This window comes from Dipteris shenzhenensis, chromosome 33 (assembly GCF_047967505.1).
Source record: "Dipteris shenzhenensis isolate YYH24624 ecotype China chromosome 33, Dip_SZ_1.0, whole genome shotgun sequence".
NCBI classification, from domain to species: Eukaryota; Viridiplantae; Streptophyta; class Polypodiopsida; order Gleicheniales; family Dipteridaceae; genus Dipteris; species Dipteris shenzhenensis.
The window spans coordinates 39602911-39623433 of NC_141628.1; the positions used below are offsets into that span (position 1 = coordinate 39602911).

A 20523-nucleotide genomic window follows, 5' to 3' on the forward strand; every position below is an offset into this window, starting at 1 on the left:
TTGCAATTAGAGAGAAGACCCATTTAACTGATCCATTGCAAATTTGTCAGCCCCCTTGCAATCATACTCATACTTGTTGGAAGTACCATGACAAAGCTTACACAATTGGCTTTAGACAAACATTTGTATATATCTAGATGAACCCAGGAACCTGCCCAAACTCATACTCTGAAAAAAGAAAACATAGTGCAGTTTCAATCTTATGACAATCACTCACAAGAAACCATAATCTCCATCATGCATAGCAGGGACTAGCTACTATGACATCCCCACCGACATCAGCGCATAACATTGTTGAAAGAGAAGTCCCATTTGGTTTATCATAGGTTATACAATGGTGGCATGCCAAAGAAGTTTCAAAAATGGTTCGCTTACAATGATCTTTGTATAGAAAACGGTCATCTTAACAAGGTCATTCACCTTGTTAGCACTTAACAATATAGTGGCTTGAATGCCTTGCACTTCGAAGCTTATATAGATTCAACAAAAAGGCAAGTGAATCGCATTTCATATTCAATTTTACAAGACGCTGAAATTTGCTGAAGATTAGAGACCAGTGGTAGTTGGTGTTATATCAAAATTCAAACCTTTCAGTACTTTCATTAATATCTTCTCTCCATTCAAGCATTGTGTTACAACGGTGCATGCATCCCAAAATAACGTGTGAAAGGGATTTTCTGGATCATATGGTGCCACACGCTTCTGAGTACCATCCATAGAGCCTGCGAATACGAAGGGAAAGCTTGTAAACAACCAGAAAGCTTGCTGCTCAACAAAGACAACATTGTTTTATCATAGGCCCTTTGATTAACTATTATACAGCACTGATGCTATAAAATTCTTCAGAGATATATTACTACGATTTCACAAACAACAATCCAATGGCCCATGAATGAAATTATGGGCCATGAATGAAATTATGTCAGCAGCTATTGTATCAAATTACATCGGACAACTGTAGGTGCAAGTGGTGAATGCTAAGCATAGGATAAATTTTGAATTCCAATATTAGTATTACAGAGAAAACTGATGTTTGCAGACATAATTGTTGTACCTGAAATTTTATAATGCAGCAGCCACTGGTCACACAAAGGCATGGTCCTGGATTAACTGAAATTCGATTGGTGATCCAACCCATCGACTTATTTTCTCTCCTTCCTGTTATATGCACTAATCTTTATTGGTTCATCATAATTTCCACAGCTTGATCATCTGGGGGTAAACTTGATCTGGTGACAGTCTTCACAGCCTTGTATTGAATTTTACTTGGCTGCATCTCCTTATGATGCTGATATCCATCATTCTGAAAATCCGTTCATGAACCCTTATTTTTCGGATGTCAGGGCATCCTCTGCATCTTTGAGATGACCATGTTGTACGACAAAGCATCGCATGTATTGGAGATGTCATTTCCGGACATCACACATATGATTACACCCACTTCATCTCTTTATAGTGCAACACTCCTACTGTACACAAGCTCTATAAAAATCTATTCAAAACAGTTTTCCTTGTTGATGCTTCACTTAGCTCCCCTTTCTGCTGCTTTGAATCAGTCAATAATGCCTTCAAAGTTAAAGAATTTACAAGTTTATGCAGATGTGCATTATCGATAAAAATCTCTGTCAGCATCTTTCTTACTGATTCATCATTCCCTGCAATCTTTGAAAGGCGGCCATAGTCATTGACACCATTAGACATTTCAGTCTCTCTCAGATTCGGGCAACTTAATTCATCTTCATCTTCTTCATCTGCAAGAAGTTGTGCCTGCATGATTAAAAGGTGACATAATCAACACCTGTAAAGGGAAAAGAACAAAAGGGCATATCTTCAGCGCCCATAGAAATGAATGTGTTTTACTGTTCTGCAGGTCCGTCAACACACTAGATTGAGTTGCACGCAATTCTTAAACTTGAGTCAATGGTCAAAGTGAGGGAGTAAAGTGGACATGAAGGTTGAAAAAGCAATTTGATAAGGACATGTATTGCCCATCAAAAGTGACACCTTCATCTAGGGACACACTTGATGAAATGCTTGCAATAAAAAATTTGTTTCTAATAGAAAATTGTATCGTCCTTACAGATTTGACACACATTCGTCAATAAGGATGAGCTCTTCCAAGTCATTCAACCATTTTCAAAAAATATGTAATTAAGATATCCCTTTGAGGGAATAGCCCAGCTGTAATGGTGTAAATCCAAAGTGGGGCAATTTGATAGCTCTAATTGCCTCCTCAACAAGGGGGTATCTGCGTGATCAGCTAGCACGTAGGTGTGGCCAACCGGAATCGTGCATGGTAGAGGCATCATGCAGTTTGTCATGTTCAGGATAGACAGATAAAGACACCATATTTTGCTGCTAGAATCATATTCTTAATGCTAATGCAACGGAGTACAAGTCGCTCGGTTGTACTTACTCATAGAGGCTCCTCAACAGAATCTATGAAATAGATTCTATTAAATATGAATGAGACTCCGAAGCAAAGCTCAAAGGAAAATACACCGTGCGAAACATGAAAGAACAAAATCCCAAGTAGGAAAAAATCAAGCTCCTATATGAGAGCTAGACAATATCAAAGGTTGAGGCTGAAAATGTCACCTCAACCCTGTGGGGGATTCCAAGAAGAATGGGGACTCGGGAGTCACACCACTCCCTCAAGAAAACATTCCTCCTGGTAGAAGCTGCTCGTGAATATCCCTGCGTGCTCCCCCAAATGGCTACCAAGGTATGTACCATGTCTGTCCCCCAAATGTATAGGGTGGACCTAGGAACCATCCAAAGCCTTTGTACATCTGGATCTCCAAATGTGCCACGCTGATATGCTCACTAGAATCTCCCACAAAGTATCCACAAATTGCATGCAAAGGTCTGTACATAGAGCCACAAACATTGTCCAAAGAACATGACTCAGCCAAGTGTCATTGAACCAAAAGAGCCCAAGAAGAGTCATGCTTCTCGTAAAACAAATGAGGCCCCGAAAGAGAGAGCTACGCTACCAAGCCCTAGGTCATGAAAAAGGAGAACGCATAAAGCACTCAAAAGTCTGGCGATCCCCTTCAAAATAATCGCATGTCTGCCTGCAGTCCCATAAGCAATGCTGAATAGACTCATCAACGGAGAGGCAACGAGTACATGTGGAATCTGCCTCAAACCTCGACCTTCCACTGGTTCACTGCAGTCCCTCCGTAAATAGAGAGCCAAAAGAAAAGAGTGATTTTCTACCCTGAGGGATTTGCAAAGTCTCTTCCAAAAGGAATTTTGCAGAAGGTCACGGGGGCGTTTACTACAGCTTCAAAGCTGTAGCAGGGCCTGTAAATCAGCCATAAAGTCTTAGGATGGAGGGATTTAGAGATGAACCCGGAAAACCGGTTCATTACATTTGGTATCATAGCCACTTTCCAGGCAAAGCAAAGAGGAGATCATGTGGATCACCCAAGGATTTATCTGCAAAGGGAACGACATAGCGAGGCCTTGCCTTCACTGATTAAATGCGATGAGGGAGTGGACATTGAGTTTCAAAGGCTAGGAGAGTTACACGTTGGACGGTATTCGATCAAGCACGATCAAGCACAAAGGTTCGAACATGAAGAAGTCGTGCCCCCTCAAGCTTGTCTAAAGTGGGACAATACAACAGATTTTTTAACTGTTGAAGCGGCAAGAATTAGATCAAGACCATGACCGAGATCATCACAGATGGAACTAAGAAGCATGAAGCCAGCGACACTGAGATACGCAACCAGATGAGGTCCAAATCGAGGTGGATGCTACACATAATGGCATACCATGCCTTTGAGAGGGTTAATGCAGCCCGAGTGCCTTCCCTTGAATATAACAAAGAAATCAAGTGTTCGAGGTCGAGACAGTCCAAAATCGGCTGATTTTGATGAGAAGAGGCATAGCCAAGCAAGAAATCAAAGGATTGTGGAAGGACATCTCAAACGACTAAAGAAGCTTAAGTACGCAATGCATAGTTGCAAACAAAGCCCTATGTTGGAAGCCCCACGATGTCCCACATCCCCACAATGACACCATGCAGCCCTATCGTCACTCAGATGCATGGCCAGGGTTTTACCCCCAGATAAAGGTTCGTCGAGTGGCAAAATATTATCGTGATTCAGAGGCTCAAAAAGATTGCGCAAAGGCAAATCTACAAGGATCAAATAAACAGGGTCGAGAGCAAAGGAACAAATGTGTTCAAGCAAAGCTGAGGTCCAATGCTAAATGTTGAATCCAATCAACGGAGGTTGAGTCAACTAAGATTGAAGTGCAGGGTTGAAGGTACACTTAACGAAGTGTAATGACAGAAGCAGCCAAATTGACAGATGGCAATCGCTGGTCCAAGACCAGCGTCACATTTGACATTGTTCAGCGAATCAAGTGCAAATTGAATCAGCTGCTGCAAATCAAATCTGTCACCATTGAAGTGAATCTAGAGCTGGGCACCTCTAAACGGAAAATCATGTTGTGCCTTGAGTGAAGGAACTCTCTCATTTGAATTTCTGCAATTCATTTATTTGTAACAGCGTCAAGGGAAGGGGTGGATAGGATTGATAATGAAGGCCATTTGAATACTCTTCTTGAACAATCTGTCGAGAGAAATCTCTCTATGAAAGGGATCATGGAGGATTCCAAGAAGACTAAAATAGTCAAAGAGTGACTTACTCCCAAGAACATTCATGAGATGAGATTTTTCGTAGGGGTGGGTAGCTACTACAGGCCTACTATAACCTTTGAGAGCTGAAAGCTTCGAAGTATTGAATCAAAGTATAAAGGAGTTATTGGCTATTTTGCATGAATATGTCCAATCTTTGGACAACCTACATTGGAGTATTAATCTAGGAAAGAGAATGTAGTTGCAATAGTTATTACAAGCACATATAGTAAAATGTTCCTAGAAAATTGATACCTATGATGTGCTTAAATGTTATCTTGGAGAGGTATAACTTTATAGAGTAAGAGATGGAAAAGAAAAGAAAAGCGAGAAAGAGGAAAATATTGTTCATAGTGGCGCCATTAAGCAAGAGGGTACTTTGATAGTACCAAGAGCTAAGCAAGAGGGTACTTGAAAAGTACCAAGAGTTAAGCAAGAGGGTACTTTGAAAAGTACCAAGAGTTAATTAAGAGGATACTTTGAAAGTATCAAGAGTAACTAAGAGATTGAGGGTACCCAAGAGTAAGTGAGGGTTTTCCACATTTGGAGGCCACTTTATTTGGATCCTTGAAGGAGGTTACAAATTGTCTCTTTGAGAGTATAATACATTGTAATGGATTGAGAATTGGACTTACCACCCAATTGTTAATTTGTTTCAGCCTGGTAAACTGAAACTGAAGGCAATGTATTACTCAACGTATTACTCGAAGATATCAAGAGGAATGCTACCAATAGAAGAGAAGTTCTAAGCTGGTCACTTGGGACTAGACCATTTGTTGATTTTGCTGGAGAATTTCTATGAGGTGCACCAAAGGAAGGACAAGAAGGAAAACCATAGGGTGCTAACAAAGATAAATATTCTTATCTTTTCTTTGATTATTATGAACACATAAGATAAAATGAACCTAAGGGATTAGGATTGCATTACAAGCATTAGGGTGAGTGGTAAGATAGCAAACAAAAGAGATAAGGGTTATCTTGGAGCCCTAGAAAATTTATAGTGATTAATTCTGCATGTAGTTCACAAACACTATTCATGATAGGAACTAAACCTTGTTTAGTTATTAGCTGAGGACAGCTAAAAATTAAGCCACAGGGAATGTAATGACATGAGTACCTAGTAATACCCAAATTAGTATGCTAATCAATGGGATTAGACAAGACAAGGACATTCGTTCAGATGGCTCTGAAATCGGAGACATATTGAGTGAGATAGGAAGGAAAAAGGGTTATGTTGAGTTATAGGTCAATGCCTAGGGGCAAAAGGGGATTAGAATAATTAAAGTGTAGGAAGAGGGGTCAAGGAACCTTAGAAACCCTAGTACCTAAGGTCTAAAGGTTAACCTAGGTCTTAGGGAGAATCGAAGGGACACATTTAATGAGATGTGACCACTCGTATGGTCGCATCCCATCTGCCACCCCTTCTATCGGCAGGAGGCTCCTGTCTCATAGAAAGAGTAGTACCGGCACATAGGATAGGTCCTATGCACGTAGGTAGGTCAGCCTAGAGTAAGAAATGAATAGGATAGGGAAAGAAATACCCACCAAAGAGGTCACGGGGGTGTTGGTGAACTGAAAGGAAAACATGGAGTGAACACAAACTGAGAATTCTTGCTTATGGAATGAAGAAAGGTGAGGTCCTTAAGTAGGCACCTCTTACATGATCACTGACATCACTGATGACCTCTGAGCTCCACAATCATCTCCTCAATCAGCTCCTAGATTCTCTCAATCATCCTATGTGGCTTCTACCACCACCTAACAGTGCTTATGGGCACCTAACTGTGCCTCTAGCACACACACATAGAAACCAAGGTGTGCCTAGGGCATACACCTTGAGATATCCCATCATACCCCCCCTCAAGGGAATGCCTCACGCTATGTCAAGGATACATCTAGTCTCATAGTTTCTCATGCCATATCATGGTGGTCAAGGATAAATCTATGGCTAGGTTCTCATGCTAGCAAGGGGTTCCCAAGGGTGTGAAGTAAACAAAAGGGATACAAAAGACCTTCCAATGGTTATCTCCCCTGCATGTACATGCACACAATGTCTACAGGAGGTACCATGGAGCAAAACACATACATATGGCCTACATCATATGGTGACCAGAGGTGTTTACAAAACACAATAGTTTATTTCATTCATTTTGAAGGACTATCCAAGCTGAGTACCTTGACTCAACATAAAAAAGGGAGATCTGGAGCATATATGGATATGATTCAAAAGGCATAATCTTCATAGGAGGCCTCATCTTGTGGAGGCACATCAAGTGGAAGTAGATTGGCAGTCTTTGGCTTTGTAGTTGCTTCCTTTTTGGCTTTGATCAACCAATTAGCTTTTCCTTTTGTAGACTTCTTTCCATTCCATATGTTCTTCTTCAAAAGCATAAACTTGGCTTTTGTTTGCCAAGTATGGAAATTAGTTCCATCCAACTTCTCAAAAAAAGGTCTTAGCTTCCATGGCAAGGTCTTACCCGAGGGCAGTGTCTAGTGCCTTAAAAGTGAAATATGAGCAATAAAAAATAATCCTTCAAAGAGTAACTACTTGAATACTTTGACTTGAATTTCTCTATGTGACTTAAGTAAATGTCAAAGCATAAGGAAATTAGTCAGAGCAACATTTATGCAAGATGTCTAAGCAAAAGATGACCAAGTAGATGCTAGAAAATGAGCATAGCAGACTGAAAACAAATCCTGGTCAAACTACCAATCAAACTTTGACTGTCCAAAGTCAAACTTAGACTTGCATAGTCAAGCTTTCATGGCCAAAGAGGCAGCTCAGAAATCTGCTCCAATTCGTCATGTAGAGGTCGAAATTCAGAGGGGTTTTGCACTGGAGAGGAAGGTAAACATGTAGAGCTTCACCCTCAGAAAGGAATCGCGTAGAAGATAAACACGACGCCTAGCATTGTAGAAGAACCGTGGACTGGTTTTTTGACGAAATCTACCCGAATGTTGCTCCCAATGAGCTCAGACTTGATGAGCAGCAAAGTCGTGATGTCGCCCAGCTCCCTCTGAAAGGAATTAGACAATGTTGCTCTCCACAGTGAGAACCAGGAAGAAGGTCGACGCAGCTTCCTGAGACAATGCCGCCCCGAAAATGGCGAGATAGCTTGTATAGCTCGTTCTGCAGATTCGCCCTGACCTTGGGAAGACTCTCCTGAAAGATGAGATGCTGAGAGTGCAAGTTTGAAGAGAACTCTCACTTCCAAAATCGACTTTGGAAGAGAAGATGGAAGATGGAGGTGAGAAAGAAGAAGATGGAGAAGAAGATGATGTAGCACAAATGGGCTCAAGGAGGATCAAAGGGCTCCGATACCATGTTGGTGAACTGAAAGGAAAACATGGAGTGAACACAAACTGAGAATTCTTGCTTATGGAATGAAGAAAGGTGAGGTCCTTAAGTAGGCACCTCTTACATGATCACTAACATCACTGATGACCTCTGAGCTCCACAATCATCTCCTCAATCAGCTCCTAGATTCTCTCAATCATCCTATGTGGCTTCTACCACCACCTAACAGTGTTTATGGGCACCTAACTGTGCACATAGAAACCAAGGTGTGCCTGGGGCATACACCTTGAGATATCCCATCAGGGGGCGCTTACTACAACTTCAAAGCTGTAGGAGGGCCTGTAAATCAGCCATAGAGTCGTAGGATGTAGGGAAATTAGAGATTTAGAGATGAACCCGGAAAACCGGTTCAAAGAAGAACCAATGTTGGTGCACACTGCGCACACAAATAGCCCACTTAATGAACATAGGCTCTCACAAAGACGTGTATGAATGCATGCTTGGTACACGCAAACCCCCATTATATATAAACTTTCATATTCTACTTTTATCAAGGCATTAAACACCTCATAATTATCATACTAATAGGAGCAACACATGACAATTCATTATGAATGGAGCAGGAAGCTTGTCTTTCTTTCCTTAACTTGCAATTTCAATGACTACTCTATTATTGATCCAGCTTCAGGGCCTATAGGGTTCCGTCAAAAGTCTCAGCTTGATCAGAATTGCCATGAACATTGACTTACTACAATCAAAGCAAGATAAGAAAGTCAGACACCCACCTCAGCGAGAAGAAGCCCTATACGGCTGTCAGATGTCATCAACAAATCAGCAGCATCTGTAACAGCATCATTATTGGTGTTTGACTGTGCATCTTCTTTAGCCAGAAAATCTACTGTGCACTGTTGTAGCCGTTCACGCAGAGCACCCACGTCCTGTAGAATTTTGACTGTGTTCTCTTTTTGCTTCTTCTGTTGTCGCATCTGTATCTGAAAAAGTTCTTAACAGTAAGGCACAGATAGGAAGCTGCAAAAAACTCAGGCTCAAAAGAAAACATTCACAAACGCTACTCATATAAAGTAGTCTAGAACTACAGAAAGGGAGAAACAGTAGTTCAAATCCAAGACAGCAAAAATTCACAAGCATTGACCAAAAGAAACAGCAAATCATGAATTGAACCTTTTAGAAAGACTGGAACTAGTATATGAGGAGAGAAGCATCCTCTGTTGTTATCCCCGGCTTTTTCTTATTTGTCAAATAGATATCATGAGACAAGAAACTGTGGGACTGTTGTTAGCTCCGGCCTTTTCTTGTGATGCAATGCAGACCACAGGAGGGACAATGTCACTTGGGACTCTATCTTCCCTTCAAAGAAAGATCCAGAGTCTCAGATCCCTACACTGGAGTCACTACTGCTGCAGGCATATCAGCCGTAATACAAAGCACAGCCACATGACTCACAAGATAGCATCTTCTATTCCAGACTCTTCTCCTTTTCAGCTCCTAGACTCCATCTCTTGGAAAGTCTTTCTAGTATAATGCTTTTAGTAGCCACAGGGTAACCCATACCCAAGTCAGGTGACTTGATTACACTGCAGCCATGTTAACTTCAAACAGCAAAATGGTTAGGGATGGCTGGACAGTAAGTGTGTGCCCACAAGGATAAGCATAACAGGGACAGAAGCACATGCTCAGTCTGTTGACACATAAGTGTTACCTTCCAATACGGCATGCACAGAAACTGCATTAACATTCACCCCAATGATTGATCATGTCAGCATGAAAGCAAGTGCCCTTAATTGAGGCATGCCCCTATCTGCTGCTATCTGTCAAGGAAAATGCTATCCTTCAGGGCAATTGTCCTTACTTTGAGGCATGCCCCTACCCGATGGGGAAAATTCAAACAGGTGGTGCATGAGGGAGATTCCAAAATCAGTCTGACTAGTACCCCACGGGCATAACATCCTGGTGCTTCTTAAGCACACAATGTTACAACCTTACTATTATAATTTTCATTCCCTCAGCATCTGCATGCCTTGACCCGTGCTACCTCTAGACTTGAAATTACTGACGACTGAGGTTTTTGGAGTAAAACAACAGCCATTTCTTGTCCAGAATTCCTAGATCTGACAGAAGTCTTCTCATTTCTTGTGTGGGCCAATGAATTGAGAAGAATCCTACTAGCCGACTCCAGAAACATAGACTTTTGGAAGAAGAAAAACCTCAGAAACAATTTATGCTCACACTTTTGAAAAAGTTAGCCATGTATATTAGATCATCCTAGGATACTAGGCCACTCCACATAAATTCTAAAGTAATAGCAACCACAGTTCAATGAAACAAAGACTTGCAGTGAAACGGATTTTCTTTTTTTTCACTTTTTTGTTCTGTTTTCTGCAATTTTAACCCTTCCCTGCACTGCATCTTCCCCTGCTGTCTTGCACTCCTCCAGTGACCTGCTCCCCTTGCATCCTTGCAACCTTGCCTTCAACAGCTCCCTTCTCCACCTTCAGATGCAATTTCATTTGCAGCACTGGTTGCTAAAGCTAAAGTTACAAGTTCTCCTCTGTTTTGATAACACATTATCATCACTCAAAACTTTACTTTACAAGTCTTGGTTCTCATGTGCACATGTATATGTATACATATATCTAGATGAATCTAGAAAATGCCCAATCTTACGCTCTGAGAACACACCCATAGTGCAGTTTCAATGTCATGGCAATCACAAGGTTGAAAACCATAAACTCCATCAAGTATAGCAGGGCTACAATGACATCCCCACTGACATCATCAGTGCCCAACGGTGGCTGTAGACCAAAGTATAAACATACACTCTCACACATACATATCCACACACCCAGAATACTTGAGCATCCAATTATACAAAAGTCTTCCTCCTGAATTTCTGTCAACACTCCAGAGGTGAAGGCAAGAGTCAGCCGTAACAGAGGCTAGCACTAAAGAAGAAGGCTAATCAAAAAGTAGCCCACATTATCTTCATTCAAGCTACAAAGTGCTTGTGAAGATATACGATTTCATTTTATTATCTCCCAAATGAGCATTTCTATGCAAAAGATGCTTAGACAATCTGGCTGATACGTATACATGTTTATTTGCACCATGATGATTTGGGTTTCCATGATGGTGGCAAGCTCAGTCATGTTCCCATGTCAGTACAATCAGAAAGCACAAACAAGTTGTAAAATGAAAGGGAGGTAGTAGACTTCAGTCGCGAATAAGTGTAGAAATGCAATGGCATCAGAAAAGGATAGATTCCACATTTTATTGCTAGCTCTAGATGATCTTTTTGCCTTAGTAGTCCAGATGTCTCATTTGGTTGCTTCGTGAGAGCCATAGCTGTATAAATAGCAATTGTGCAGCCTGTTTCTTCTACTAAAGCCAACATTTGGGTAGGGACTGCTAGAGAGGATGACAAACTATGAGGAGAAAATAAAGGCAGAACGATAGCATATTGCACAAAAAATGCCTGAAAATCCAGTGAGTGATTGCTTCTGTACCTCCAATTCCCTGTTTGTTTTCAAGGCCAGCTCTAACTTCTGCTTGAGCTCTGGCTGAGACGTTCTCAAAGCTTTGATCTCCTTGGCAAGGACTTTTATTTCAGCCCTTGCTTTTGCTTTTATATTGTCCCTGTCTACCTGGAGAATCTGATTTTTTCCCCTTATATCCAATAATTCATGGTTCACCTTTTTGTTGTCTGCTTCAACAGCTTGTAGCCGCTCTTCTGTTTGGCTTCTGGCATCCTGCCCAAAAAGTTTATTGGTAGCAGTTATGAAAGTGCCAGCTGGAAAAATATGATTGAACAGTTACATGGATATATTAAAATAAGAAAATTTACTTGCGCTAATCGAGCTCGCTCCTCAGCCCTTAAGAGGGCAACCCGGGATTCTTCAAGCTCCCATTGAAGGTTTGTGTACCCCTCACGTTCCATGGACACTGCCTGTTGCAAACTTTCCTTGCTCTTTTCTCGCAGCTTGTGGATTTCTGCTTCAAGATCTCTTACCTTTCAATTAAACAACAGCATTCGTGGTTAGCTTGACGCATTGCTTAGAACTCTTAAAAACGACCCAGCTGCTTGTCTATGAAAAAACCATATTGTTATGTACCTTTGTTGAAAGGAAATCCTTTACAGCAGTTTCCTGATTGAACCGTGCAACCAAATCTTCCATATCATCTTTTGCTGTCGTGAGTCTCCTCTGTAAGGTGGTTAGAGCCCTTCTAACATTTCCCCTCTGATCTACAGGTAAAAGAGCTTGTACAGCTTTCAAAATGTCTGCATCTAGGATAGGCAAACCCTCTGAATCTTGATCCCTGCCATCAGCCATAGCAGTGAAATAAAGTTCGCTCCCACTGGTGGAGCTCAACTCACTTGCATTACTATCTATTGAATGTCTACGCCGATGCCAAGAACTTGCCTTCTCATCACCATATGATATTACAGAAGATGCTTCCAAATTATCCCCTTCTTGAATTGAAATCATATCTTTCAAAGAGGAACTCTCTTCTGGATCTAGATAAAAATTATCTGCTTGTGGAGTTCGTAATTCCTGCTTATCAATGTCTTCTTGACCTAATCAAATAGCGTCCATGCCACACAAAAAAAGGTACCTAGGATCAGAGACTATACAAAACAATGACCATCACAAAAAACCAGTCCTATTAAAACGTATTTAAACCAATTCTGTACATTAGATAATTGCATACTTGGGCATAATACACTCTTGTAAGACCTTGAGGTTATTTCTTCTAATGTCTACCTTACAATTGTCTTTTAGAAACAAATCTCACTAGTCCATTGTATTTTTAAACACGTATTTAAACCAATTCCAATTCTGTACACTGGATGATTGTATACTTGGGGGATAATACTCCTGTAAGACCTTGAGGTTATTCCTTTTAGTGTCTACTTTACAATATCTTTTAGAAACAAAACTTCAAATCTCACAATAATCCATTATATTTTTAAGCTCCACAATACTCCTCTAAAATTCACTATGTACTTGTTAAAGGGCACTTTTCTATCATAAGCCTATCCCACGTCATTGCCATCTATCTATTTCATAAATGCTTTTTGAAATATGTGTTCTACTTTCTCCTCAGTCTCAGGAAAGTGGCCATTATCCTTAAGATTTTCCATGTTTGGTAGGCTTTGCTATCTAGTTGAAAACTAGCTTCTATAATAGCGAGGTCTTTGCACTTGAACAAGGTGGTCTGCAGTTTCTTTTAAAAACTTCAATGCTAGCACAGGAAACGTGCAGGCCCATACGATTACCGTAATAGAGGCCTCTTATCATACCCCCAAACACACAATTAAAAGCCACTAAAACTGGCTATCATCCATGCAGACATCACTAGCTGTGGCACATCACTCCTGCCCAAAGGCTACACGCATAGCTGAATTGTCTAAAATGGAATGGAAAGATCGCCATGATCTAGATTACTTTTACAACACCAACCTACGCATCGCCCAGCCTCCCAATAATTGAAGCCGCAACTACCTCCATCATAGAAGCCTTGGACACTACCACATATGTCCCCCATCTACATTGTTAGATCTACCAAGAAAACTCCCATTGAGAGTGCCCCCAAAATGGCTACTATAATCAAGAATGCAACAAACGTACAAGGACACAATTAATGTAACAAGCAAGGGAGATTACCGAGATTGGCACTAGAGTTATCTACACGACTAGCCAAGAGTGGGGTTAGCATGGCTTGGTATGCACGCATATCCAAATGGTTTCGCAGCCGAGGCATCCAGATGGACCGCCTTCCCCCTTTGAGTACAACTTAGATCCCCTTGACCATCTGATCCGACAGGAGGAGATCAACCGTATTATATAGTTGGACCTACTCCAACTTCATACGTCACGGGCTTTGAAGGGGGGGGTTAGGAGTTCTCCACCGTGATCATTTCCTGAGAGTATTTAGTGAATGAAGTGATTATCAAACCCTAGTACTTGGAGGACAGACGAGTCCCACATTCTTTGAGGATTGTCATCGAATAGATGCAGGTCTCGTCCCATCAGCTGAGGATTGAGGCAGGGAGAGCCACAGATACACCCATAAAGCAACGGACCTGTACACTATGCAGTGTGCACTTTGGCACTTCCTATGTACTTGCCCCATACATTATGAGATCCGAGGACGATATCGTAGCTTATTTCAAAAGGGACACGAGTTTGAGCCTCTATCCCGACTGATTCGCTTCCAAGACCATGTTTGTGTTGGTCTCTATCTGATGGAGAGATGACAGCATAGAGAGACCTTGTTGCGTTGTGTCAGAGAGCTGGAGAAGACAATGACAAATGAGGCTGAGCTAGATTGAGCCCTGCAGGCTGCGACAGGTACAAATTTCTACACACCACCCCTCGACATATCGAAGTGGATGAGGAGTGAGTCCACCCCTGGACATATCGAAGTGGATGAGGAGGAGATAGATGATATGAGGGCTGAGTGGGTCAGTGGGATCAAGCGACGACGAGCAGAAAGAAAGAAAGAAAGTTTATTAAAGTCTTCGGAAGACTAATGGGTCTATGAGACTGTGAAACCCTAGTACAATCAAGCTGTGAGGGACCAGGGTGGAGCTACTAAACGAGCATCCACACCAATGCATAATGTAAAAATAATGCAGAATGATAGTTCTAAGTATTAAGTACAACGTATTAAGTACAACATAGTCATGTCGGTGATCGAACTACAAATCAGTCACATCATCATCATCATCCTCATCAAGACATCATAGGTGAATGAGGCACTGGAGGCAGGAAGTCGGCGATAGAGTGATGTCGGCCACTCGAGGGTGCAGTCCTGTGACATCTCCTGGTCATAGCTCTACACCTAACAAGGGTTACAGTAACCCCTATCGGACGGGCTCCGATGGTGAACATGGAGGCGATATCCCTGAGTGTAATCTATGCGTCTACCCTCTGTCTGAGCTGTCGAGTCACTGGCACTAAGTCCCAATCATGTCGAGGTCTCGTCTTGGGGGGCTGAAAGAACTTCGTGAAGAGCTTTGGGAGGCATCTGCCAAGGAAGAAGTCTGCTCATGTCTCTGTGATTGAAGTATCCTCTCGCGGTGCCTAACTACCTCATGAATGAAGCCTGCCAAGCATCTATGATCTAGATAGGAGAGGAATCGAGACAGGGCCCCATAACTATCTATGAAGAGACAGTAGAAATGCCCGCAAATTTCATAATAGATGGGACACCTGAAGATGAAGTGCTCCTCTGTCTCAACCTCCTGCATATCACATAATGTGCGTAAGTGCCTCTCCCTAGGTAGACACTCTGCCCTGCCGCTCTCTATACGAAGTCTATGTGAAGAGACCCGGAACTGCCCAATAGAGATCCTCAATGAGTGGGGTAAGTGGATCCACGTGCACCTTGGTGGATCAATGAAACCCTCATCTGTGATATGTAAGCAGTAATCTCTGTAGAAGCTAAGCTTCACTGGGAGTTTGCTCAGTGCCAACTAGGTCCGGAATGTGTGTAGTTGTAACAGATTCTCACAAATCACCTGGTTGACATCGTGTGACATGAGGGGGTAGAAAGGAGCATCCAAACTGTATCGGAAGGGAGGGAGTCTGTCCATGTGGAGTCCCAACCTCTCAAACCATCTCTCTGTGCGTGCATACCAAGATCTCTGGTCACCTCCTACTGAGAGTGTCATAGAGGAAGACAATGCCTACCATGGCAGCCTCCTGCATCCGAGAGCGTAATCCCCATACTCTCTAACTCGGTATAGAATCCAGATATGTGATAACCTGAAATGCAGCATCTAGCTGTAGTGGAGATGACCCAAACTCAGCCTGTATGATCTGGTGAGGAACTAACGGCTTACTTATAATCATCCGTGATAGCATGAGCACCTGTAGTCGCTCCACCTGTGCCCACTCCGTATCGGATAGATCCAGAGATGCAGGTGTGCACTGTGCAAAGATGGACCAGGGCACGTACGCCCATCACAACTATATTCAGGGGAATCGGCTGATCACAGGTGTCACTATCGACATGGCTGTCGGATACAGAGAAACGGAGACTCGAGACCCCGCCCCCACCACCGAGAGAGATCATAGGAGAGCCACCCTGGAACCGGGCTATTTATCTTGACTGTGAGCATGAGTACTAGTTCGGATTTCTTGTATTTTGAGTTTGGTTTTAGCATAGTCTTCAGCAAAGGGCCTTAGCAAGCCCTCTGCTTCAGCCCACAATGGCTTATATGGATTATCTTTGAGAATGTACTTTGTCTCATAGGCCCATGAGGCCTCCGGAACACAATAATACACCTCTCTCTCTCTCTCAGCCCCATCCCCCTTCCCTCGACCCCCTCCATGAACTATCGCAAATGCTGGACACGAAACTGCATCAGCCCCTCCATCTGCATCGGCCCCTCCCAAGTATCAAGAACTGGTCTGCACCTAATGTTTCCATATGATCATAGCATGAATAACAGCCAATAATTAATTTTCAAAAATCTGCAAATGCTTTTCAGCATCTCACAACCTCCTACGTAGGCCACCACATGCCCCTCCTGATGCAGAGCAGCTCCTATATAATCCCCACATGCGTCGCAGTCCACGTCAAATGGTTTATAAAAATGGGGGCATCTAGTAACGCAATTTGGAGCAAGTGTTGATGCAATCCTAGATGCACTACCAGCCAGTAAATGGCGCAGTCCCAGATCCGTCTACGAGTCAACAAGAGGTGCAATCAGAGGCGCCATTAGTCCACGAGCAGATGGAGCAATGGAGGACGATTCACGGCCCGCAGCATGTGGCACGACCATCAAGAAATGGCCAAGCAGATGATGTGTGGGGGTGGAGCAGTCTCACGATGCTCTGGAGCAAGGTTTGGAGCAGTGTGGGGCTTGTTGGAGGTATCTTTTAGGGGCTGATTTCATGGTCAAGACTGACCATCAAAGTATTTCTTGACCCAGACCAAACTCTCTAAAAAGCACATGAAGTGGGCAAACTTTTTGTCTATGTTTCATTTTCAGATTGTTCATACGCCAAGAATGTGAAATAGAGTGGTGGATGCCCTATCTCAAAGGCCCCAGGTAAATAATGTTACTATTGATTATCATCAGGATCTAAAGCAAATGCACGCATAGTATGCACAAGACCCAGATTGGGGAGAAAGGAGATTATGCAACAGTTGCAAACGGGTGAGTCAACCAGCGATTATTCTCTGAAAGATGGCTAACTGATAAAGGATGATTGCCTGTGTGTTACCAGAAACTTAAGGCAAAGAATGTCATGCTCTGCCTTATGCAAGCCATAGGAGAATTGCCTCCACTACAGAGGCTTTGGAGAGGTACTTTTTTTGGCCAGGTCACCGCAAAAATATTCATCAGTTTGTTTCTGAATGCTTTGTTTGTCAGAAACTGAAATATGACCGGCATAAGACACCTGGACTATTCATGCCTCTTCTAGGCACCTTGGGAAAGCATAGCAATGGATTTTATCTCTCGAGGTCGTAAAGGGAAATGATGGGATCTGGACTATCATTGATAGATTCAGCAAGCAAGCTCACTTTATACCTGTTCGGGAAACCATCAAGGCTGATCATAAGGTATTTTTAACACAAGTCTTCAAAATCATGGTACGCCTAAGTCCATAGTCAATGATAGAATGACCAGCCTGTTTTGAAGAGCTTTGTTTGATAATAATATGGAAACTAAGCTGGACTTTTCTTCTTCCTTTCATCGTCAGTCTGATGGGCAACGTGAAATAGCCAATTCCACTATTTTAGACATGCTGAAATGTTATGTGGCTGATCAAAAGGCTAAGTGGGAAAGATATCTCCCATTGGTGGAGTTTGATACCATCCACACCTCCACAGGGAAGGCCCCTTTTGAGCTAGTTTATGGTAAGTTATTCTCCCACCCATCCTCAGGAAAAAAGATGAATTTTTGCGGCTGATCAATATGTCCGAGGTCTGGAAACATCTTTGGAGCAAGTTAGGACAGCAATTGCCCGATCTCACGAAAAACAAAAGAAAGCTGCAGATAAGCATTCGAGGGAGCTAGACCTTCAAATTGGCGACCGGGTGCTCCTCAAATTTGGAACGGCAAGGCTTCAAAAAATGAGAGGTAAGAAACATGTCTATCCAAAGCTGTCCACCATGTATTATGGGCCATTTCGGGTCACAGATGAAATCAATGAGGTTGCTTACAGGCTAGATTTACCTGAGCATTGGAAGATTCATAACGCATTTCGTGTGAGTCTTCTAAAGAAATACGAGGGTCCTAAGCCAAGTGAACCTACTTTGGAAGAGCCATCAGAACTGGATGAATTGGAGGAAATCCTTCAACCAGAACAGATTGTTGTATATCACACAGAAGAGAGAGGACCCAGAGGCAAAGTTTTCTACCATTATCTTATTCAGTCTAAGAATTATTCGGCGCTTGATGCAAAGCGGGATGACAAAAGATTATACCCATAGATCCTATAGATGTATAAGGAAGCCTTTCAGTTGGGGACAACTGAATACAAGCCAAGGGGGTATCACAAACGCACGTTTGAATATTGACTTTGGTCAAAGTGAATAGAGTTCTATTTAACTAGAAAAGTTTCTTTTTTAAAAACTATTTTTGTTTAGTTGCATGGTGGGGATGATCATGGAGGACTAGGATTATTCCACCATGACATGTCTACTGTCTCAAACACCTCAGACTAGAATATATCCAATCTTACAATTTATAATTTTTAATAGAACAAACTATTCTAATTATAACCAAAAGACATACTCTAAGAAGGCTCCAATTTGTGTCGAGTATTGGAGTCCTGATATCTTTTCTCAATGCCATTGTGTACTACATGACAGTAATTTTTGAAGGCATGCCTACTCGCTCCTGACCATTTCATTATTTTTGCTTCGGTTGAAATTTCCCAACTCAGAAACAGAACTTCAGCATTGTGGGCCTTAAATTTCTGTAAGACATGGCCCTGTCTAGTTTACATTTTTACTCTGGCTTTCCCTAAAAAACCATTCATGCTTGCCAATTAGTTACAGGCCTGTTCCAAGCTGTGGACAAGCTCATTTTAACTTGAAGGGTTCCCAGTTGCTAGATAGACACAACATTGGACTGTCAAATCCAGGGGTGTCCAATGGTTGAGCCATGAAATACGCACCTCACATTAATCGCCTGTCTTTCCAATTAACAGGTGTTGCTGTTATCCCATTTTCTTCTTTCTCTCTTAGGTCATGAAAAAATAATACAATGTATAGAACAAGAAAAAATAATACAACTTATAGAACAAGAAAAAATACCGTTGTTTGTCTAAGCGCAGAGTCCAGAAACAATGAACAAAGTAAACCTTGGTGATAAGGATAAATTTACTCCACTCAATCAAAAGCATTCATCATGACACACCAATGCCTTTTTTTTCCCATAAAAAGAACCGTCTAGCAGAAGCTTCAAGAAAATAAAAATTCAGCAATCCATAAGGTGCTGAAATGAAAGAGGCGCTAGCTGTCCTGCAGCCCGCCTCTCAAGAGACCATCTCACTGCTTAGAGTACCCCAGAAGCGAGCACCAACAGACGGGATGGAGTTTTTTTTTTTCCCTTTGGGGAGGGGAGGGGGGAGGGCATACGACCTCAATCCATGGACCCACCAATACCTAGTAACTGTAATATGTAGCTTCCAATTCCACGACTCTACTTAAATAAGTGAGTTTCTACACATTCTGAATACCTATGTTAAAACATTAACAACATTAAATGCCATGATATGGCATTGCCTTCTTCGCTGTTACAACCCAGTATAGCTTACCTGGCCTTACTGATCTAGCAGCGTCCTCCAATTCCAAAAAGGATGACATAGGAGCACTACGAGAGACATCAATATCTGCAAGCAGCTTGACAATCCAGTCTATCAATGCTTGCCTTCTCTGCAAAAAAACAACAAAAACAATTGCAACAAAGCACGTTATAAGAGGATTCCCAATGCAGATATTGAGAAAGAATTTTGCATCATAAATTATCTTTGGAAACAAATAACGAATTTGATTGTTCATCCAATTTTTCCTATAAATTCTAGAGGTGGAAAGTATTCCCTCAAAACTATGCTGCAAAGTAATGTGCATACTAACCATGCTGCAAAGTGATGTGTATATTACACCTGCCTCTTCTTGAAAGGAGGCTTGTGTAGAGGGGGAATGTGTGTGCTGCATCCGGAAAACAGGTCATTCTTATTAGCTAGTGAAAGAAAAGGAACAAAAATGACCAAACATGGTCTTGAATCACGCAAAGATGGTTCCACAAACCTCACCTGATATGGAAAAGTAACCTCTAAGGCAAGCAAACAACATCGCAGATCCAAAAGAAGGTGCTTGGCTAGAAAAAAGCTAGGTGGATATTAAAGGAATAGGGAAGAGGCCATGAGATCATCTAGCAATAAGGGGAGCTAAAGGTGGACGCATGAACCTGAAAGAAGGTAGCATTTGTGATGATGCTGATATCAGCTCTCGAGAGTCATGATTTGGCTGGAGTATCTAAGGATCCTGGCAGATCCTAGATAACTTTTGTCATCCTGTTCTCAAAAGC

The 20523-nt window shown here is 42.1% G+C and overlaps 1 protein-coding gene across 3 annotated transcripts in view; it reads right to left on the reverse strand.

Annotated features, from left to right (window-relative positions):
- Positions 1-344: 344 nt before the first annotated feature.
- LOC147880101 (PX domain-containing protein EREX-like) overlaps positions 345-20523 on the reverse strand; it is a 40003-nt gene continuing 19824 nt past the window's right edge. For 2 of the 3 annotated variants that reach the window (XM_087371937.1, XM_087371935.1), the window contains 7 exons: positions 19751-19868; positions 12080-12543; positions 11812-11976; positions 11474-11716; positions 8735-8941; positions 1055-1767; positions 345-722 (listed from right to left, as the gene is read on the reverse strand). In XM_087371937.1, the coding sequence (XP_087228063.1) occupies positions 1483-1767; positions 8735-8941; positions 11474-11716; positions 11812-11976; positions 12080-12543; positions 19751-19868 (1482 nt within the window). In that variant the 3' untranslated portion in view covers positions 345-722; positions 1055-1482. The remainder of the gene's footprint in view (positions 723-1054; positions 1768-8734; positions 8942-11473; positions 11717-11811; positions 11977-12079; positions 12544-19750; positions 19869-20523) is intronic. The other variant, XM_087371936.1, reaches the window with a different exon arrangement.